Here is a 23,939-nt window from a genome sequence, read left to right on the forward strand (position 1 = left end):
TTTCATAGATATATTTTTCTAAATACTTCTTAATTAAGTTGTGTGAATGTGTGTAACTCTGTGAATGTCTCTGTGCATATCTCTCTTTCTATGTATATTTTTCTCTGTCTCTGTGCCTACTTGTGTGTCTCTGTGTGAATGTTTATGTGCATGTCTCACTCTGTATGTCTAAGTTTCTCTGTCTTTCTGTCTCTGTCTGTCTATCTATGCCTCACATCTAAACTCATTTCTTCTCCTTGCTTACCTTCTTCTTCTATTGTTTTTCCTTCTTTGCCTTATCCTTCTCCTCCTTATTCTTTTCTCCTTCGCCTTCTCCTCCTACTCCTGTTTCTTTCTTTCTTCTTCTTCTTCTTCTTCTTCTTCTTCTTCTTCTTCTTCTTCTTCTTCTTCTTCTTCTTCTTCTTCTTCTTCTTCTTCTTCTTCTTCTTCTTCTTCTATGCCTTTGACTTTTCCTTCTCTCATTCTTCTTCTCTCCTTCTCTCCTCCTTATTTAACCTTCTCCTTTTCTACTTCTCCAAGTCCTCCTCCTTCCTTTTGCTCTTCCTCTTCCTCTTCTCTTGTTCTTCTTCCTTCTCCTTCTCCTTGTCGTTCTGCTCCACCCATTCCTCTTCCCTTCCTTCTTCTCCTCTTCCTCTCCATATTCTTCTCCTTCTCTTTCTTTTTCTCCTTCTACTTTTTTCTCTATCTCACCCTCCCTCACTCCCTCCTACCCTTACCCTACCCTCCCTGATGCATTCACAGACTCTCCTCCAGTACTACTGGTCATTTGAATTTTGTCTTGCCAAGCTATGAAGACAAGGATGGTCTCCTGAGGCATCCCCTGTTACTGGTCTTTTCCATATGTCTTTTCAATTGTCCTTTCACTGTTTTACAAATTTCTTCTAAGATCATTTTACCCCACCCCACCTCCATGCCTTGATTTCTTCTGGTGGGAGTCTCCAGAGTTTCAAACTCACATCCTCTCTGATGGTGTTCTGCCTGAGAAACCACAAAATCTGGAGGCTAGAGTTAAATTTGATCATTGAGCTTGGGGCATTGTGCTATGTACCAAGTGCCTGGTCTCCAGTCATGCTGAAGTCCTTAAACCTGATGAAACCTAATGGGTCGTAATTTTCACCTACATGGGAAGGAAGGCATTTCCTCCGTATTTCTGAAACCCTGGCTCCTGGTGAATTTACCATACCCACAAGCACTCCCGCCCTGCAGTGGCTAATGGCTAGCAGTCACATACAAAATGACCAAAGGTTCTGATTTTCAGGTTAGATAACTTCTAGTTACCTAGCAACAGCAAGATAACAAGCCCAATATATGAGAGGCTACTTGGCCCTACATCAGTCTCTCATTCTTTCTCTCTCTCTCTCTCTCTCTCTCTCTCTCTCTCTTTCTCTCTCTCTCTCTCTCTCTCTCTCTCTCTCTCTAACTTTTACAATCCTTACTCTCTGTAAACTTTTACCTCTTTCTCTAAGCGTTCAACTTTCTTACTCTCTAACTTGCTTTCTGTCTTTCCTTCTATGTCTTTCCCCATCTCTCCTTTTGGCCATAGCAAGTCTAACAATCTTTTTACTCTTTTTTTTCTCCTTGCTGTCTAAAATAAAGCTCTAAAACTTTAGACTGTCTATGTTTTTTAGGCCCAATATGGGATGCCAGAGACAAAGAATCTGGTACCATTGTCTTCCCCTAGTTCACCCCCATCCGTGTAGTTTCAGTGGATTTACACAGCCAGATGCACAATCAGGTATGCATGGTAATTATCCTTCACTCCTCCCATGTCAGCCTTCACAGAGCACAGAACCTTCTGCCGTCCATGTTCTCTCTCACTTCACCAACTTGCCCTACACCCACAGTTTCACACTGGACACTTAAAATTACTACAAATTATTAAAATGTAACTGCATTTAAATTTAAAAATCATCTTTTCATTTGAGTTGGTAACAATCCAATGCTTAACAGATATTTGTTAGTAGTGCTTACCTGTTGACATTGATACCATGAACTTCTTATTACTTCTGGTGCTATGTGATTTTTTTTTTCAAGCAAGATGAGGACTTGAACAATTTCTGAAATCATGTCTTTGGACTCACAGCACTTACGTGATGTAGTTCTAGTTTCCCAGAGACTTCCAGTATCTGTGATGAGCCATGAACTTGGAACATCTGCAGCATGACCCAGAGTTTCATTGGGCTGAGCAGAGAGATCTCAAGATTTGATTGCTTTCTCTGTCCAAAGTATATATATATACGATTAAATTACAACTGCATAGTGGTTTTTATTACTCTGTGTTATTATCATTTCAAATCCTCTTATTTCTTGGCTGAGTTGCTAAATGATACCTTGTTCTGTGAACCAGCTGCCATTTTTGTTCTAAAGCGATTTGATGGATCTTTTCAGCTTTCCTATTTCCATTTACTGAGAAAGGTAGCTTCTCTCTGAGGTTATGGTCTCAGAAGTTGTTGGATGTTTCAAACCCTTCCCTGGAATGTCTGGGACTCTGCAAAAAAGGAATTAAGAATTTTGAAACAAAAGTGAGGAACTACTTGGTGTCTTCTTCTTGTCCTGTGAAAATTCTGAGATCCATTCTTACAACTGGAAATATTCAAACACATTAAAATTATTCTACAATGAGAAAATCAACTGCAGTATAATCCTGATACTTACTGACACATGAGTTATAAGGATGTTCTTTATTAAAAAATCAATTAGTTCTTACACTCTTTATTTCGTTCTAGAACACATTTTCCCCCTTTTAACAGCTGAAAAATCTATTTTACTTCAATTTCATTTTTAAAAATCCGTATTATTTTAAAAATTTTAGTGGTAATTGTAATAAGTATCTATAAAGTGTTGCAGATGGATCATGCCCCCTCTTTATGTGGCTAATGGAAGGTTATTTTAAAAAATTCTTCCTAATGAACATCTATTCTTGTTGTTGTTTTTGTTGTTGTTGTTATTGATGTTGTTAGATGTTATTACTTGACTTCAGGAATGTTTAATGCTAATGAGGGTCTTATTGTTCTCCAGATGTCTCCTTTCACCCTCCCAATATATATAATATATATATATGTTTGTAAAAATGTGGTGAGTCCCTGTATGCACATTATCAAATGTTTCTGATTCAACTTGTGCACAAAGCAATCTACATTTTGTCTTTTTACATTGGTGTTCTTTTGCAGGGAAATGAAATACCAAAGCCTATCTGAAAGTAAGGATTTTTCAAAAGTCTCATTTCCTTGGGAATTCTAAATAAAAGTTTATATTCATTATGGAGAATGTATTATGAGCTTGTCAAGAGCATTTGAATATGAATTTCTTTCCTGTTATGTTTATTTTTCTTTGGTGATTTGAAGTGGAAGCTACTCACAGGAAAAAAAAAGAGAGGTATCTAAAACTACTTCTCATTATCTCACTTTCTTTAAATTGAGATTTCTGATGTTGAAGAGGAATGAAGTGAGTGTGCAGATTTTGTCCACATAACTCCTAAAAGAAAGAGCAATAGTCATGTTCCACAAACACATGTATTCAACACCCCAATTAAATTGCATGGGTACTGGCTGAATCTAAAGTCCCTGTAAATGAATGTGTTTGTGTGTGTGTGTGTGTGTGTGTGTGTGTGTGTGTGTGAATGTTTCCATGTGTGTGTGTGTCTGTGACTCAGTATATCTAGGTGTATATGTACATGTGTGTGTTAAGATTATATTGCTGTAAACAGACACACTTATCAATGCATGTTTTATTAGAAAACCATTTAATTGGGGCTGGCTTACAGGTTCAGAATTTCAGTCCATTATCATCAAGGTAAGAATATGTCAGGATCCAGGCAGGCATGGTTCATTTGGAGCTGAGAGTTCTATAACTTCATCTGATAGCTGCTTGGAAATGAATAGCTTCCAGGCAGTAGGCAGAGGGCCTGAAAAGTCTGTTCCCACAAAACACCAAATGTGTTTTTGAGTGTTTACGTGAGTATTAGTATGGGTTTTATTGCCATGAAGTGTCACCAGGATCATAGTAAATCTTGAACACTTTGTAACTTCTTTTCAGAGGTTTACTCCATTATTGTCATGGCTGGAAACATGGTAGCCTTCAGACAGACAAAGTGCTGGAGAAGGAGATGAGTTTTAGGTCTTGATATACAGGAAGCAGATGGAGACTGTGTCAAACTGGGGATTGCTTAAGGACAGCAGACCTCCAAGCCTACCACCACATTGTTACATTTCTTCCAACAAGATCACACCAACTCAACAAAGACACATCTCCATCAGTGTCCCAACTACTCCACCAATGTCACACCTCATGAAACTATTTCACACTTCCTGAGAGTGCCACACCTATTGGCACTATTTATTTGGGCCCATTAACATTATTCTTAAAACTGTTCAATGGACAAAAGGTAACTTTAATGAAAGAAATAAAGAATGTTTCAAAAAATAAACAGGAGTATGTATGTCTTGGTTACTGTTCTATGCTGTGAGAGACATCATGACCAAACAAACTTATAAGAGGAAACATTTAATTGTGGTCTTAGAGTTCCAGAGGGCAAGTCCAGGATATCATGGTAGACACCATGGCAACACAGAGGCAAAACATGTAGAGCAGTAGTTGAGAGCGAACAACTTATGATGGAGATGGCAGAGAGTAATGAAAGAGGGAGAGAGAGAGAGAGAGAGAGAAAGAGAGAAAGAGAGAGAGATAGAGAGAGTCTGATGGGTTTTTGATATTTCAAGGCTCTGTGACAAATCTCCTTTAATAATAAAACAACTCCTAATTCATTCTAAACAGCCCATCACCCGGAAAACTAACACATTTGAACGTGTGATCATCTGTGGCACACAATTATTCAAACGAATAAAGGAATGAAAAAGAAAATGATATCAACTAATAAGTGGCCATGACACTTGGTAGTATAGTTTATATCATTACTTTTCATTTCTCTCAGGTTAGGGTTATTTGCATAACATATTTCTGATCAGCAATCATTCTCAAATAATCCAAAGGCATCCTAACCCCACCACACACACACACACACACACACACACACACACACACACACACACACATTTCTACTTGATTAACGATATTGGCATTACTTATTTTTATGGAAACATATCCTTTATTCCTGATTTAGTTCAAATCGTGGGAAATGTTGATGTATAATTAATTCCTATTCATAATGGGATAATACAGAAGTCAACAATATTGAATCCATTGTTCCTTGGAGCTGAAGATTTTCCATCGATTTAGTAAAATATAAATATGATTTTAAAAGAAGGCAACACCCTGAAAAAGTCTTATTTTCATCTTTTCATTATTTACAGACCATTCTGTGGTATAAATAGGAATCTAGAGGAAGAAAGGTGTTTAAAGTCACTGACACACACACTTAACTTAGGTTTCCTTTGCACAGGAAGAAGATATATCAATCCTCTATATATGGAGAGTTTCTCCAGGACCATTAATATATAAAAGTCTTCAGGTCTCTAGGTTAAAACAACATTGCTTTTGCCTATAATTTATGCAAAGTAACCTCTTTTATACAGTTATCATATTGATGTGTGTATGCATACAGAATTATACAGGTAAGTCCAGAGGATAGGGAAGGGTATACTGTTTTCTGCTACTTCACTCCCTAATTTTCCCCTTGTGACAGGGTTTCTTGCTGAGCTAGGAGTGAGGCTGACATTCAGGAAGCCACAGTCATTCTTCTGTCTCTGCCACTCCAATTCCTAAGCACTGGTGTTTAGGTGAATGTTTGACCAAACACTTGGCTTTACCACTGGGCCATCTCCCTAGATTCCTCTTTATTTTAAATAACCTCTGGATTACTTTTGCCCTCAATGTAATGAAACTGCTCTATAAGAATTTGTTATTTAGAAGATGGCAATATAAGTGGTCTGTGTGTGTTCAGTACATGGTATATTAAGAACTACTTTCCTTAATACCTTGAGAATTGCATACAAATATTTTGATGGAATTTACTTTCCAATTATTTTAGTAACTCCTCCCAGAACAAAACCTGGCCCACTCCCACCTAACTCCTCCTTCCAACTTCATATCTCGTCTTCTCCCCTTTGTTACAACCCATTCAAATCATTTGTGTTTCCCATAAACTCTTAGACATCTGGCTTCCAGTAGAGCATGAACAATCTATAACCTTCAAAGTCAATACCTTTGATGAAAACTTACTATTCATCCTTCATCAACTTTCTAAACCTTATCAGATAGCGATAAGGGATAGTGAGCCTTCCCATTCAGTGATGGAAGACAGAATGTCCTGATTTTGTGCAGAAAGACACAGTTTTTCTCTTACCTCTGTGCCTTACAAGATTTTCATTCTCTTCCTTGAGGATTTCTAAGTTTCAGCTCCTCTACTTCTTGCCTCTTTCTGTGAGTATTTGTGAATATGCATGTGTGTCCATATTACAGATGTCTCAGTATATATACAACTCAACTCATAGTGGGATTTTGCAATTAACTGCTGGCACTATCTAACACTAGACCATATTCCTTAATGCAGACTTGGTGTGGGTAAGTACCAGAAAGGAACTGGAGATTGCTAGATATCTTCAGAGTTAGTTGTAGTATAGGTGAAGTTTAGACTTCTGACCTTACATTCTGGCTAGCCCCTATGGGTTTAAGATGCATGGATAAGGGATCAAGATCCTGAACTTGGATTGCATTTTTCTCCTTTTTGAACAAAACAGAGATATCCTTGAAGAGATAGATGGATCTTATCACTTTGTTTCAAATAAAGAATTCTGTGGTTAAATTGTTTTGAAATGTCAGTCATGGGTCTTAGATGAAGGCTTTGGTCCACAGTACAATGTTCATAGGTAGTACAATATGCACTCTGAAAAGTGATTGGAACCTGAGGGCTTTAATCAATGAGTTAATCAATCAATGGATATACAAGGAATGGGTAAGAAACTTGTAAATGAACGCGGTCATTTGGACATGTCTTCAAAGCTGTTTATTGTCTTTGGTCCCTTCTTGTGTTAATGCTGACTAGCTGCCAATAATTTGAACAATTGTGCTGCTTCATGCCCCTTTCATATTCATGTGATCATGGATCCTTCTTTCATTTGTGATAGTAACATGTCAGGTTCAGAGGAAACATTGCTTAATTCTTTAATTTTTTTTTTTTCTAGAAACGGCATGCTAAGTGTAGAACCAATGTTACCTAGTTGTTGTAGTTGGAATATTCAGCCATGGTATCTGTTGTCTTTGAGACTCAAGAACTTTGCTGCTACCCACACCACTGGTCTTTCTTCTGAATTCACTATTGTATTTTAGTAGATTTCAATATCATATGAAGTACCAGAAAATGAGTGAAAAATGACAGTGGTGAAATGTGTTTAGAATCATTAAATTACACACTTAAAAATAAATAAATCAATGGATTTATTTAGTATATAAATCAAACTCCAATAAAACTTCTGAAAAGGCTTAACCAAATGTGATGCTTCTCATGTGAGTTGTTATTTGTCATAGCACCTGTGATTTAGCTGTTAATAGTACTGGGTTTTATTTCTTATGAATCAGACACCAATACATCCATGAAGGGGTTACACTCCATTCCCTCAGGAGAAAGAAATCAATTAAAAGTCATTGGATTTCTTGATGAGAATTTTTCTGGTCAAAGCTGAGTTGGCAGGAAGTTGGACAGACTGTGGTGTCTCCCAGAAAGTGTAACACAAATTAGAATGTAGGTGTTGTGAGGCTATAAGGCATATTCACTACTTGTCACCTATTATTGAGTATTCTTGCTGTTGGAGGTACTTACCCTTCACTTCTGCCATGGAGGGAAGTGGGTCTACACCTAGGCAGAATGAGGAGATTGTGATGAGTAATGTTTGTGTGGGTTATGGAGCAGGATAAACCTTAATGTGCTGGGATTTTATTTATCTCCAACTTGACAATCTAGCGTCACCTTAGGAGAGAGAACAATTGAAGAATTGTCTCTATTCACTTGGTTTTTGGGTAAGTCTATGGGACATTTTCTTCATTAATGGTCGATGTGTGAGGGTAGGCAACTGTGGGTAAGCTCATCAGTAGTCATTTATAAAAGGAAAGCTTTTACTCTGTATTTAAAATAAAATATTCGATCAAGCCACATGATTTTTGGTGGTTTGAATAAGAATATACCCTATAGATTCATATATATGGATATTTAGTCACCAGGGATTGGCAGTGTGTTTAAGGATTAGAAGGAATGAGAGAAGATGTGGCTTCATTGGAGGAAGTGGTTGTGTCAATAAGGGTGGTCTTTGAGTTTTCAAGAAACCAATGTAATGGCAGAATATCTGTCTCTGTCTAAGGATCAATAGTTCTCTATTGCTCCAGTGCTGCGGTCACTGACTTGATGTTTGACTAAACTTCTGTAAGTGTAATCAAGCCCCCAGTTAATGCTTTGTTTCATAATAGTTGTTTTATCCATGATGTCTCTTCACAGCAATAGAACAATGACTAAGATAGGGTCAAGCAATAAGCACTCTTTCCTGGTAATGCTTCAAGTTCCTGTTTTGCCTTCCTTGGTAATAGTCTGTAACATGTAAGCTAATAACCCTTATATTCCCAAGTTATGTTTGATGTTAGTATTCTTCAGTGTGAGAAAGAAGCAAACTAGAACAATTGCATGTCATTATATACATGAGAATATCTTACCTTTAAATTAAAATAAAATATCTACACATTATTTGTCCTTATAGGATAAGTGACAGTGGTAGTATTAGATATTTTGTTCCTCTAAGAAATTGTCTTACTTAAGGTTTCTATTGTTGTAAGAACATACCATGTCCAAAGAGCTAATTCCATAGCAAAAGTTTTATTCAGCTTATATTCCACATTGCTGTTCATCATCAAAGTAGTTTGGAAAGAAAGTGAAACAACACAGGTTCCTGGAGCCAGAAGCTCATGCATAGGCCATGGAGTGGTGATGCTTATTGACATGCTCCTTAAGTCTTGCTTCCATAAGGAGCACAAGACTACCACCACAAGGGTGTCCCCACCCACAATGAACTGGGTCCTCTCCCACCAATTAAGAAAATTCCTAAAAGCTTGATCTTAATGAGGCATTTTCTCAACTGAGGCTCCTCCTCTTGCAAGACTCTAGATCTTTTCAAGTTGCTATGAAACCAGTATGGCACTCTGAATGTAGTTGGCCTATGAGGAGGTGTGGCCTTGTAGGAGTGGGTGTGGCCTTTTTGGAGGAAGCATATCACTGTGAGGCTTTAAAGCTCTGCTCAGTGTGGAAGACAACATCCCTGCATGCAGAAGTCTCTAAGCTTCCTCTCCACCACTACATATGCCCAGACACTTGCATGTTCACTTCCTTGATGATAGTGGACTGAACCTCTGAAACTGCAATGAAATGTTGAAAAGCCCTAATGAAATGTCTCTAATGAGTTGTCTTAGTCATAGTGGTTTTTCACAGCATTGAAACCCTAATTAAGACATCCAGCTAGCATAGAAACTCTCCCAGATATCAAAATTAATCAACAATAAAGAGTATTTTCAAGTCATTTGGCATTCAAACTTATTCTAGAGAAAAAACACAAATGATTGAGTCCATGACAAGCCTGACTAAAAACAAAAACAAAAAACAATACAAAAACAAACAAACAAAAAACAAACAAACAAACAAAACAAAAACAAACAAAAAAACCTACAACAACAATAAAACCAACCAAACAAACAAACAAAAGAAACACTCAGAGTGCATATGGGACCCATTAAGACCCCCATGAAGCACAGGGGCTACTCAGGAGTAGTGACCAACATATTGGGCAACCTCATAGAGTTTGAAACCCATGAGAACTGGCATAGAAAAGAGATCAGCACATATGCATTGAGTACACCTTCACTGTTTTATGAGAAGGAGGTCACACATAAATTTGAGACAGGAATTTCCAGGGAATAGACAGGCTGAAATGGTACATAGGTATGTTGGGAGTCAGATGTTTGGAGGAGAGCCAGGGGAACAGGCCAGTGGTGAGCTTTTTGATGGTCATCTGGGGCACTCAACAGAGACCTCCAAAAGATCACAGGATTCATCCCAGGCAAAGATTGCACAGGGAAAGAACTCAGGATCCACGCCCCACCATATATTATCTCACAGTTTATTTTTTTCTCTTTTAAATTACTCTTTGATCTGATCAGCTGGCTATTTGTTAAGAAACCAAAGAACCTAATGTGGATATGCCCAATTTTAACTACTTGCAGAAAATTTCTATTCTTCCTGGGTCTCCTGCTTCACATTTTGAGAACTTCATCTTAGAATTCATTTGTCCCTCAGTGTCCTCTAGTCCTTTGTGTGTCCTTTATTGTTTTTAAAGGTCAGCATCAATTTAATCTTTCTTAACTTCTACCTGGTCTCTTTTCTGCATGTTAATATTGGATTTCTTAAAAAGATATCTTAATGGGAATAGATGACCATGTTGTCAAGAGCACTACTGTACCGCAAAAAAACTGGATTTGTTTTCTTGAATTCATATCCAATGGTTAACAATCAGCTTTAATGCCAGCTCCATGGGATCTGACAACTCATGTCTCTGTGGTCACCTATACTCTCAAGCTCATGCCCTACTCCCACCCATATAAATAAAGATAATAAATCTTAAAATGAGAGACAAGTTTCATTTGGTTTCATTATTCAAATGAAACCTTATTTTGTCTGATTTCTGAATCTCTTTGGATCAGTTTTCTGGGTTGCACTTTGTGTAACAAGGCCACATTCCTTTTATCTATCACTCTTTCCCCAACTTGTTGTTTCTCCCTCAGACTTCATACCAGAGATTCTATCTATGTCCTGTCTTTCTCTGCTTCTTCCTAAAAATCCATTTTTTGCTGCCATCCCTGCTCCTCTAAGTCATATCTCCAATTCCTTGCTCACTATGCAGACCACAGAATCTAAGTCCTGTCCATTTTAGCCTGTGTGATATTAGATGTATGCACTGTTCACAGCCTGCGTTGCAACTTTCATCTTCCTTTGATGTTCTTTCTACCATAGTCCATCTCTTCCAACAAAGTGTTCACTAAAAGCATGTCATGTCACACGTATTAATTTTTAGAACAAAACAAATTTTATTGACAAAGATACTGAGGTTGTCAAAGACCCATAGGTACCCAACACAGGAAAACAAACATTTTTTTTCAATCGTATAAATTTACATTTCTGTACTTTGTGATTTTTTTCAATTTAAGTGATATTTGACACCAGAGTATAGACATAGATATGGAGGTCACCGAGAAATTTGATAAAGTACACAGTAGGATTGGCTAGAACTTTGTAAACAACCTTTCCAAACTTTTTGGATCCATCATCTCTGGTGTACTGCACCCAGGAACCTATTAAGAAGTCATTGTCATCACCTGATCTCGCCTCAGCCAGAGGGGTCTCTGGAATGATGTGGAGGTTACCTTCCTTGTAGTCATCCAGGAGCTGATAGACGTAGAGGACCGGATCCTTCTTGTAGGAAATGTAAAAATAATCCTGTAAGAATGGCACCTGGGCTAGCACCATCCCACTCCAGTTGTCCTCAGAGCCATCTTTCCCCTCAAATTTGTGTTGTACCTCTCTGCCAACCAGTGCGCCTGCGAGGTGGACATCCCTCACCTGAGGAAAAACTACTTTGTGAGGCAAGACCTTAAGATTTAAAATCCTCTCATCGCTGTGGAGCTCCTGTCCGTAGACACTGTCAATTCCGTCATACTTCACCAAATAAAGAGAAGGGTTTGTTGGCAGTTGACCTAGAATGATGGCCTTCCAATGGGTGACAGGCTCATTACCTTCCTTCCACCCGTGAGAAATTCTGCAGCCAACAATATTCCCCAGGGCCTGGGAAGAAGGCTTCCTCCTACTCTTCTTCTTGAGTGATGTCATGCTCAGACTCTTCAGATGTATTGTCTTCTACCTGGCTGTAGACCTGTTGTGCTAGATCACACTGTCTTGTGGCTTCCATTCCCTTCAAATATCATACTTGCTCATTGCCTGGGACTGAAGATCTTGCCCGTTTAAACCAGACACAATGCTGTTGCCTCTATCATATATATGAATTCCTGATGGGCAATGGTTATGGGTTGGGAGTGAATGCTGGACCAAGACTCTTCTCTAAGAGAACTTCTGAGCAGGTGAAGAAGATTATGCTAAACAGTTTTGAGCTCCTAAAATTAATTTTATAAAAATAAGAAGTTAATAAGTCAGCCATGGTGGTACACGCATTTAATCCCAGAACTCAGAAGGCAAGGACAGGCAGATTTCTAAATTAGAGACCAGCCTGGTCTACAAAGTGAGTTCCAGGGAAGCCAGTGCTATAGAGAGGAACCCTGTCTCAACAACAACAACAACAACATCAAGTAAAAGAAAACAAACGAAAATCAAACGAAAAACAAACAAAACAGAAATACAAACAAAAAATAACAAAACAAACAATCAAATGGAGAAGTTAATAGGAAGTGGTAGTGACCCATAACTTTAATCATAGTACTCAAGAGGCAGAGTGAGGCAGACCTTAGTGAGAGAAAGACTAGTCTGGTCTACACAGTCAGTTTCCTGACAGCCAAATCTAAACATACAGAAACTCAAATAAAATTAACCAAGCAAGCAAACAAACAAACAAAGAAACAAAGAAACAAGGGAAACAAGGAAATAAAAATAGTGTAATTAACAAGTAATTCTCTAGAGCTCAGAATAACATACTCAGATCAACATTTATTTCTTCAGACCTGAGTAAATTTGTCTCTGATGAAGATCCTCTCCTTGAATTTCTATGTCAATTTAGGTGGTGCTATGACAATTACCCCCAATGATCAAGAAGAAGAGAAAAAAAAAAAAAAGGCCAGAGTGGTCACCATGATTCTCTTGTACGCGTAAGCTCTGAGCTAAGTTCTTGCATTCACAAATATCTTCCCAGGGACACAGCACACCACTGTCCTTCTTTATTGTTTCTCCTGACCCAGCTTCAGAATTATTCGATGAAGCCATTGCATCACTGAACTCAAGAACAACTCAAAAAGTCGAGGCAATATCAGCCTTTTAGAACTAATAACTTCTAACATGCACATGGACAAACAGGAGCTTTGGCATTTTAGTGGAATTGTGATCTAGATATGGTTAGCAAGGATAATAAATTCAGGAGATAAACTAACCTAGACCATTCATCTCCCTTGCTAATAAACATGGGGAAAGTAGAATGTACAGTAACTCACTGTAGGAGAGAAAATTTTTAGCTTTCTGTAGCTATGAGGGTCCCAATTACTTCATAAATGTACTTACCCATAGAAAAATATCCTAGTCGTCAAGATCTCCTGATACAGACCAGGCACCAAAAGCCTGTGGGAAAAAATGACCTGGCTTTGACACACCACTGTGAAGATAGTGAACTCACCTTGAATGGATTCTAGCGCCTCCAAGTGGAATAGATGCGCAACCTCCAGCCAGTGCTCTGTGACATCACCCTAGTTCAGCTTACATCATAGAACCCCTCTCAGGCTGGTTCCTTCCCTAGTTACACTCAGAAACATTCAGCATCTCGAATTTACCTTTTCATATGGCCTCCTAGAAATAATAAATGAAATCCCAACTGAAAGGCCTGATGATCTGAGTAATATTCTGCCAAAGAATTACACCCTTGCATGGTTTTTATTGTTTGGTTGTTGAATTTTCATTTATTTGTTTGGTTTGTGTTTTGTTTTGTTTCATTTTTGTTTTTATTTTCGTTCTGAGAAAGTCTTCGGTTTCTGACTTGACAACATCCATGGTGGTTATTTTTCATGTTCCAACCTTTCCCTTGGTTATCTTTAAGCTGTGCTTCTTATCATAAATATTGCCAGATTCTTTGAGGCAGCACACTGGATAGCACACCAATTTTCACTTTATGAAAACCCACAGTTAGAGGAGGACTATTTTTATGCAAACAAACCTGGAATTTGACAGGGTTAAATGACATGTATTGAAACCAATGGCAATCATGAATTATGGATTCTTTGGAAAGTAAGAGGAAAACATAGATCTTGGGCATGCTTACAAAGTTGTGATAAAATTAAAAAAAAAACCTGATATCTCCCAGTCATATTTTAAAGGTTTTTAAAATTTACCAGCACTTCTGATTATAAGTAATTTCATAGATTAAATGCAGTAAAACAGGATGAAATAGATGAGGTAATTTTAGTTTTGAAATATGTGTAGACAGAATACTGGACACAGGTATGTATAAAATTTACTTACAAATTAGAGGACACTTTAATTGTTCATGGCACATAGATCTTCAGTTCTTCAAAAAAAATCCTTTTCAGTACCTTCCACGGTCCCCACCGTACCCTGTACATCATCTTCATAGGATATGACACTATCCATAGAGAGCTAGATCCTTCAACAACAGTCATCAAAAAAAAAATCATTCCTTAAGGTGTGGCCACAGGCCAATGTGATGGAGGATCTTTATCTGAGATTCTATCTTCCCAGGTTGATTTAAGTTCACAAAAAAAAAAAAATCTAAGAAGGACAACTACATATCGATATCATCAATATTGATTGCCTCACTGTATGAAACATACATGCTATGGAGTGATTTAAGATGTCAACTACTGGATGAATGCCTTAAAAATGAGAGACAGAAGGAGAGAGAGAGAGAGAGAGAGAGAGAGAGAGAGAGAGAGAGAGAGAGAGAGAGAGATAAATATATTTCTCATCTATGTGTATTAGTGCAGCGCTTTGTTTTCAAAAAAATGGATGGAATGGTTAAATACTATATATTAGGTTAGACAAGTAAAACTCAAAATGACTATTGTAAAAATATAAATTTAATAAGGGACATTAAAAAATAGGAGGTATTTTGGAAGAGTAAGCGCAGCAGGAGGGGGGAGATCTGATAGCAATGGAGGATAGTGGGGAGGATGAAGATGGTAAAAGGACACTGTAAACCTGTGCAAAGGGTCACAGAAAAGGCCTGCGACTTGTACACTTAAAAAAAACACTGGTATAAAGTAACAGAGTCCAAATAATATTTTGATTAATTTGGGGATTATAGCTTCAAGACACTAAAAAATATATTTGTATTTTTCAACTCACTTGTGGTTCTTGCTATGTTGAACATGATATGGGTGACAGGATATGGCAAGGTGCTTCAAAGTTTGTGTATCATTTATCATCAAATGCACATGTCACTCAGTGAGCTGCAAGGCTATCACAGGGAAGGAGGTATCTAAAGATCTTAAGTGTACATGACGTAGGGAGAATAATGCCCCCACACTACTATAGATGTTGAAATAATCACATGTTTTTCCCAAAAATAATTTTCTGAAGATTAATCCCCAGGTGTGAATTTTAAATAACTGCCCTAAAGTCTGGATTTAAGATTCCTTGAGAATCTTCCAAAACAAAAGGAAATGAATCTTGGTGCTGTAATTGGAGAAACAAGAGAAAAGCAAACAAGAATTCATCACATAAAACAGACAGAAGAAGTAGGAATAAAGACATATTTAGGCAAGATGAATAGTGAAGTAGAGATTAGAGCAAGCAGAAAGGACTGAGGAGATAGCTCACTGCTTAGGCCCACTGATTGCTTTTGCACAGGACCAGGGTTCAATTTCTAACACCCACATGGTTGTTCACAACCACCTGCAATTCTAGTTCTAGACGATCTGATGACCTCTTTGGACAACACACACACACACAGACACACACACACGCACACACACATATACTCACCCACAGAGAAAAAAAAATATTTTAGAAAACAATTATACAAACAAAAAGGAGTCAAGTATAGTTTTATTCCCCTTTAATACCAGCACTCAGAAGCAGGCTAAACTCTGTAAGTTGAATGACTGCCTAGCTAATAGGTGTGTTTTCAGAATTTTATTTTTCTCTTCTTTTTCTTTTTTTTTCTTTTTCTTTTTTTTTTTTTTTTGTATTTTAGGACTATTTCAGTATTTGTTTAAAGATTCTAGATTTTTTTTTCTTCTGATTTACTTTTTCTAATGTTTTAGGCTTTTTTCGGGCTTTTTAGTATTTTACAGTTTTCAGGTTTTTTTTTTTTTTAGAGGGGGGGGTGTGCGGGAGGGTAAAGCCCTTTGTGTTATTTAGAGTTTTAGGGTTTTAATGGTTTTAAATTTGGTAGGTTTTTTGTCCTTATAAGTTTTTTGTTTGCTTGTTTGTTTGTTTGTTTTGGGTAGGGTTGAGGTTTATTTTTATTTTATTTATTTATTCATTTATTCATTTATTTATTTATTTATTTAAGGTATTTCAGGGTTTTAGGGCTTTTTAGTGTTTATAAATAATTTTAGGATAATTGTAGTTTTTTGTGTGATTTTGTTCTTCTTGTTGTTGTGTTTTGTTTTGTTTTTGTTTCTTTTTATACTTTTAGTGTTTTATAGGGTTTTAGGATTTTGTAAGGGTTTTTTGTTTTCTTGTGTGTGTGTTTGCTTTTTTTATAGGCTTAGGATTATTTTTTTATCTTAGGATTTTAGTTAATGTTTCAGGGTTTTGTAGGTATTTTGGGGGAGGGTAGGATTGATTTTATAGTCTCAGGATTTTACTTAGGGTTTCAGGGTATTGTAGGTTTTTTGTTGTTGTTGTTTGTTTGTTTGTATGTTTGTTTTTTTGTTTTGCTTTTTTAAGCGGGTTTTCAAGGATTTTATTTTGAGTTTCAGAGTTTTGATGTGTTTTTAGAACTTTTTAAAGGAACTTTTTTTAGGGTTTTACAGTTCTTGTGGGTCTTTTTACTGTTGTTGAGTGAGTTGCCAGGTCACTGCATTGCAATGTAAGCCTGGTCCCAGCAACTTTTCTCATAACACTTGTACAGTACTGCTTTTCAACTTGGCTTTGTTACAAGGTTTAATGAGTGTCTTGGTCTGAATAAGACAACCTCACGTAGGCTTATATGCTTGACTGCTTGATTCCCTGGTTAATGGAAGTGTTTGGGAAGGATTAGGAGGTGTGGCCTTGTTGGAACAGGTGTGATCACTCCTAGTAAGGAGTGATCTTTAAGGTTTCAAAGTCCATACCAGGACTTTGAAACTATGTCTCTGTCTCTGTCTCTGTCTCTGTCTCTGTTTCTCTCTGTCTCTCTCTCTCTGTCTCTCTCTCTCTCTCTCCCTCTCTCTCTCTCTCTCTCTCTCTCTCTCTCTCTCTCTGTCTCTCTCTCTCTCTCTGTCTCTCTCTGTCTCTCCCCCTCACTCTCTCTCCTGGCTGCTTTCAGATCAGGATTCGAAGCTCTCAGCTACCTCTCTGCCACCATGCCTGTCTGCTTCCCACCATGATGATAATGGACTAACCCTTTCAAACTGTGAGCAAGCCCCCAAATAAATGTTTTCTTTTATAAGAAAAAAAAAAGAATTTTAGGGTATTTCTTTATTTTTTAGTTTTGTTTTGTTTTTTAATTTAATTAAGGAATTTTTAAAAATTGTTTTAAGCATTTTTTTAATAAGGTTTGGAAAATGATTTTCTTTTCCAGTGTTTTTGGCGATTTTTTAAGGCAGAAGAATTTGTAGTTGTTGGGGTGGTGGTTTTGTATCTTTTCATTTTTTTTTAATTGCTTTTTTATTGTCTCATTAGGGATCTAGACTTGTAGAGTTTTTGGATTTTTTTGTTTTAGGGTTTTATAATTTTTTTAGGGTCTTTTTAGAGTTCTTGTGTTTTCTTATTTATAGAATTTTAGGGTTTTAAAAATGTTAATTAAGAATTTAAAAAATAGCTTTTTTGGGTCATTTAGTGTTTGTTTAATAATTTTAGGGTTTTTTAGGGTTTTAGGTTTTGCTTTATTGTTTTAGGGTTTTTTTTACGGTTTTTAAATGATTTTAGGGTTGTTCTCAGTGTATTTGGCAAGATTTTTTTTTTAAGGCTTAGTGTGGCTATTGTTCTTTCCTTGATTGTTTGTTTGTGGTAATTATTTTATGGTTTTTTGGGTCTTTGTAGAGATCTAGAATTTTTTTGTTGATTTTTTTTGTTTGTTTGTTTTTCTTTAGGGTTTTAGGTTCTTTTAGTTTTATTTTTTCAAAAATTTTATGTTTTTTGTTTGTTTGTTTGTTTGTTTGTTTTAGGGTTTTTATTGTTTATTTAAAGCTTCAAGTTTATTTTCTTTTCTCTTCTTTTTTCTTTTTTATTTTTTAGAGTTTTTAGGGTCTTTAAGGTTCTGTCTCTAAGAACATAGAAACTGAACCTATTGCTTTTAGATTATTTATAAAATGTATTCCATTCTGAAAACAAGAAACACTATAAAGTCATGTTTGTTCATTTGCTTGTATGTCCCCAGGAGCTATAGATTATGTGTGCCTAATGCAGAGCTCTAAATATGTCCTGATCATACAGATTTAATTGTCACATCATGAAAGTTCAAGAACTATACTATAAAGCTATATCTATGTATCCTAGTTTATTCATCTTTCAAACAAATATAGTAGATATGTCACAGAGGGCAGAATTTATTGATCATGATTTCGAAAAAGGACCTCAAAAGTCATTAAATCAAGTATCTTATACTAGCCAAACTCTACCCATCTATCCAGTTCACTCCTGTAAGAATAATTGCACCTGGGTTTTGGTTAATTCTTGTTAAATTCTCCAGTTAAAAAGGGTCTTTATTAGCCCCCTTCCAGCTTAGTGAAAAACTCCATTCACTCTCCTTCTGAAAGCAAAAGCATTTTTCTTTCACAGACTATGTTAATTTTACAACATTTGCCCCTGGATGGATTCCATTTCCACAGTTGTGTTTGCCATGACTCAATATTTCATCTCTCTTCAGACAACTCCTCTCATATACCACAGGATAATACACAAAGGCTCATTTGTGAGTCATGCCAAGAAAGCAGAATGAACTTGGGGGATACAGAAGAGGGAAAGACACAAGAGCAACAGAAGTATCATTAAGCTGGATACTACTCTAGAATACTGCATGCTATTCATGTATCCTGGGGATCCAGAAATTCATCTAGATGGACCCTATTTATCCATTGGTAGGATGTAGTCTGAAGCTTAGCCTATTAACTGGCAGCTCCCAAAGCTTTGAACTGATCCAATGATTGTTATCTTCCACACAATACCCAGTAGTGTCCAAGCTACATTCCCTGTCACAGGCAAAAGCCCGGAAAAAGAAAAGAAAGCACTGTACTGTGTGCTAGGGTAGTGCTCATAGTGTCAATCTGCACTGAATCTATTACCACAACTGCAAAGGTATGTGGCACAGGCAATCCAAGGATCACCATGCTTCCCATTTTATCTCTCCAGTCTATATATCCTCTCCCAACTCTACACACTATGCTCCTATTCCTAGGGATCATTTAGAGGTCTCATAAATACCACCATGTATAACCCCGGAAGATGAGAGATGTTTGAAGCACATCAATAGATTTTAAGTCTGACAATTGTTGATGTCATCAAAACAATTTTCTGAGGTGTGCTGTGCTTTTGTCAAACGATGGGGCTAGAATGGCCCTGCCAAGATCTAAAGCAGAAATACTAGTTTTTTGTTTGTTTGTTTGTTTTTCTATTATTATATTGGAACATGTCATCATCAATTGCACTTCCTCAGTCTAAAATAACAGGTGATACTTACAGTTATTTGCTGCCATCTCTAAAGTCTGGGCAAGGCAACTCCTGTGATTCTCCAAGCCTTGCTTCTTACCAGTTCTGGGCTATATGCTGTCAGGATAATGTTCTAAACAGGGAACTCTATGGATATCCAGATTTCAATAGTTTTCCCTTCAAAATTATAGTAAAAAAATTCCAATTGTACATTTATTTTAGTATTTCTGGTCAACAATTTCCTACTGAAGTGACAGCAATATTTACTATTTTTATATCTTTATACTAACATTATATTTCTGTTTGATTTGTAGGGGACAGGTTTATTTGAGACAGTCCTACATTACTCATGCTGACCTCAAACTTGCTATATAGCTATGGACAGTCAAAGGCCTTGATCCTCTTGCATTCAACTGCCAAGTGCTGGGATTACAGATTAGAGTATCATAGCTATTAAAAGATTTTCTATGACTGATAAAAGAGGTGAGGATTTGACTTTAGGATTTCAGTATTTTTCTAATTGTAGTCATAGTTTACATTGAATAGAGTCATTATGTGAAAGGCAACAGAGATTCTGGTCTTTCAGATTTCTACTCATTAGTAGATCAGTTAATACATTTAAATATCTGCTAAAAATGTCATGGCCTACAGGAGAACAGTAGTTTAAGATCTTGCCTAGCGAGGTTTCTGATTTTTAAGAGATTCAGAAAATAGGAGTAGATTTATGAGTTTAACATGAATGAGCATGTCTTATCTAATTTGCCAATGTTATACATAATAATACAAAACATGCATTTTAAGTTTTTAGAATTATTTTCCTAAAAACATATATATTTATGACCAAATGAGCTAGAATCACTCATAACAAATATTTAATATTATAAAAAGCCTAAATTTTTTTGAAATAAAATGAAACTGATTCTCTTGAATTTATTGTAGTCTGTTATTTTGATAAGTTTTTCTGAGGTTTTTAGAGATCTAAAGACAAAATATTCAGTGTATGTTTTTATGATAATTTTCAAGTAAGTTAGTATACTGAGACTAGGATGGTAAGCCCAATGCCAACACTACAAAGAGGTTCTAGCTTTTGGTATGTAAATGACTACAGTGTTTTTTGCCATGCTATGAAAGGTTTAAAAATTGCCTTCATTTGGAGTATTTATTTATTTTTTATCATTAGTCCCTATCTGTTTCCTGAACTGACTCAAAATGGCAGCTCCCTCCACGTTGTTCTCATGCAGGAAATGATCTCCTGTTTATTTCAAATTGAATACCTCCCAAACAATTAACCAACCAAAAAAAAAAAATGGTTAATATGGTAATTGCCTCAGATCTTACTTGGAAACCATTTGATGACTACAATGATTGTTACATTAACGGGGAGACGATCTAAAATAGTTTGGTGATATTATTACACAGGATTATTTTGCCATGGTTGTTAGGAAAGTTGTTTACATACACTTTTTTTTTTTTTTTTTTTTTTTTTTTTTTTTTACTAAATAGGGACTAAGTTTAGGATTTTAAAACTACTTTGCTAGTTTGATTTGGTTTTCTAAAATTAACGACAGAGTCCAGATGACAACAGTAAGTAATCTTTCTCTATCTTTCAACTATACCTGAGGCTGACATATTGTAAAAACTGGTAATCCTCTCTTCATCTCTCAGCAAATGTCTGTCTCTTGGAAATTTATGATCTCGTCTCCATTAAAATTCTTAGTGGTTTTCATTGGTATAGTATGTAACCATACCTCTCTGATTTACAATTCAGTAGGACTTGAACAGAACCAAGGATAGTTAGATAATGAGAATTAATTTAGTTTCAAGTGTCGAACACAAGGCTAGTTTCTCCATTCCTAATTGATACATAGGTATACGAGGTTAATTATAAAGTTACTTACTATACCAACCACTTGTTTTTCTTGTTCTTTATCGAATTTCTCTACACCCACATACAACTTCTGAAACATATTTTTATACTGCTCATATAATTTGTTGTTGATCATGACCCTGTAAAGCAAAGTAATGAAAGCAGTCAAATTTATACAAATAGGAAAAGAACGCTCAAAAAAATTAAATTGTTCTTTTCATACTATAAAAAGAAAAATAGCAGTAAAAAATCATCTAATGGGAAGTAATTGCAGATTTTTTTTCTAAGAGATTATCAGAGAAGTTTTATTTTATGTTTTAGATTTTCAAAATTAAAGTTTACAGACAGACAGATAGATAGATAGATAGATGATAGATAGATAGAAAATAGAGAGGTAGATAGATGATAGATAGATAGATAGATAGATAGATAGATAGATAGATAGATAGATAGATAGATAGAAAGGTAATCTTTTTTAGTAAATTAATTGTATTTCAAAGTAGGGTTTTATTCTGTTCTACCAAATAGAAAGTCTAATTTTTTTTCCTATATTGGCTCAGTTAAGACTTAGTGTAAAACATAATTCAATTAAAATATACAAATTGCCTGATTATGTAACTGATTTTTTCTATACTGTTAAACATAATAAACCATAAAGTACATTTCTAAAACTTTGTGCAATACTTCCGTATTTCCACAACAAATGTAAATCAAAATTTAAAGTCTCATTAACATTTACTTAAAGTAGAAAATACTTTTCTGTTACTCGCACTAAGCAAGTGAAAGATCTGTGTGACAAGAACTTCAAGTCTCTGAAGAAAGAAATTGAAAATCTCAGAAAATGGAAAGACCTACCATGCTCATAGATTGGCATGATTAATTCAGTAAAAATGGTGATCTTGCCAAAATCAATCTATAAATTCAGTGAAATCACAATCAAAATTCAAGCTCAATTATTCATAAAGATAGAAAGAACAATTTACAAAATCATCTGAAATAAAAAAAAATCCAGGATATGGAAAAACTATTCTCAACAATAAAAGAAGTACAGGGGGAAACATCCTCGACCTCAAGCTGTAGAATAGAGCAATAGAGATAAAAATATATGCAAATGATACAAAGACAATGACTTTATTAAATACACAGGCAAATGGAAGGATATAAAATATATCATCCTGTGTGAGGTAACCCAATCCCAAAATTACAAACATGGTACACACTCACTGATAAAGGGATACTATTCTAAAAATTCAGAATATCCAAAATGTAATTCACAGACCACATGAAGCTCAAGCAGAAGGAAGATGAGAGTGTGGGTGTTTCAATCCCTCTTAGAATGGGGAACAAAATACTCCTTGGAAAAAAATATGGAGACAAAGTGCAGAGCAGAGACTGAAGGAATAACTATCCATTGTTTGCCCAACCTGTGGATCCATCCCATATACAAACACCAAACCCAGTCACTATTGTGGATACCAACACTTGCTTGCTGACAGGAGCCAAATATGGCTATCTCCTGAGAAGCTCAGCCATTTCTTGGCAAGAAAAGAGGCTGATGCTCACAGACAAATATCAGACTGATCATGGGGTTCCCAGTAGACAAGATACAGGAAGAACTGAAGGAGCTGAATGGGTTTGCAACCTTATAGGAATAACAACAATATGAACCAACCAGACTGTCCAGAGCACCCAGGGACTAAGCACCAACCCATGTTTCCAGCTGCATATATAGCAGAGTATGACCTTGTCAGACATCTGTGGGAGGAGAGGTTCTTGGTCCTGTGAAGGCTTGATTCCCCAGTGTAGGCATGTACCAGGGTGGGGAGGGTAAAATTGAAAGATGGAGGAGACCCTCATAAAAACACAGAGAGGGTAAATGGAATAGGGATTATCTGGGGTGAAACAAAGAAATGACTAATATTTGAAATGTAAAGAAACATAATATCTAGTAAAAATAAATAAATAAATAGATAGATAGATAAATAAATAAAAATAAAAATAGTTACAAAATACTACATATAAAAAGAATAATTCACTATGATGTCATACAGTATATTAACTAATATTTCCTAATATAGAAATTATGCTAATACTATATAGTTTAAAAAATTATATATCCAAAAATGTACCTTCAAATTTTCCCTGAAGATTTTGTACTGGAAATCTATAAAGAAATTAATGTTTTAAAAAGTACAGATGCAGATCTTAGAGTTTGATGGCTCAGCTTTTGACATACAGGCATGACAATGAGAGTTTGACCCACAACACTATACCCTCCAAGAAAACCATTAAAATTAAAGATTAATCATACAGAATTATTGTTTGGAATATACATCATATACAAAATGTTAACATAGATTACTTGCTATACAATCAATTATACTTTCATTGAAATACTTACACTAAGAAGGAAATAATAAGTTTGAACATAATACAGTGTATCTCCAATTACTTCTTCAGAATTTGCATTTTAATTATCATTAGTTACTGAAGATTCTGTTCTTGTTTGGTAATACAACAAGATATATAAACAATTATTATTATTATTTTTTTTGCAAATAT

At 35.9% G+C, this 23,939-nt stretch overlaps 1 protein-coding gene across 1 annotated transcript; it reads right to left on the minus strand.

Moving 5' to 3' along the window:
• Window positions 1–11,188: 11,188 nt before the first annotated feature.
• On the minus strand, window positions 11,189–11,872 carry Gm20804 (predicted gene, 20804). Its single transcript, XM_017318742.1, has one exon. It carries the CDS (start codon window positions 11,870–11,872, stop codon window positions 11,189–11,191), a length of 684 nt encoding a protein of 227 aa, XP_017174231.1.
• Between the last annotated feature and the right edge of the window lie 12,067 nt (window positions 11,873–23,939).

Source organism: Mus musculus, chromosome Y (genome assembly GCF_000001635.26).
Source record: "Mus musculus strain C57BL/6J chromosome Y, GRCm38.p6 C57BL/6J".
Lineage (NCBI taxonomy): Eukaryota > Metazoa > Chordata > Mammalia > Rodentia > Muridae > Mus > Mus musculus.

What these genes read in the sequence shown, in the direction of transcription:
- Gm20804 (XM_017318742.1), bottom strand. Translation starts at nt 11,872, where the DNA reads ATGACATCACTCAAGAAGAAGAGTAGGAGGAAGCCTTCTTCCCAGGCC.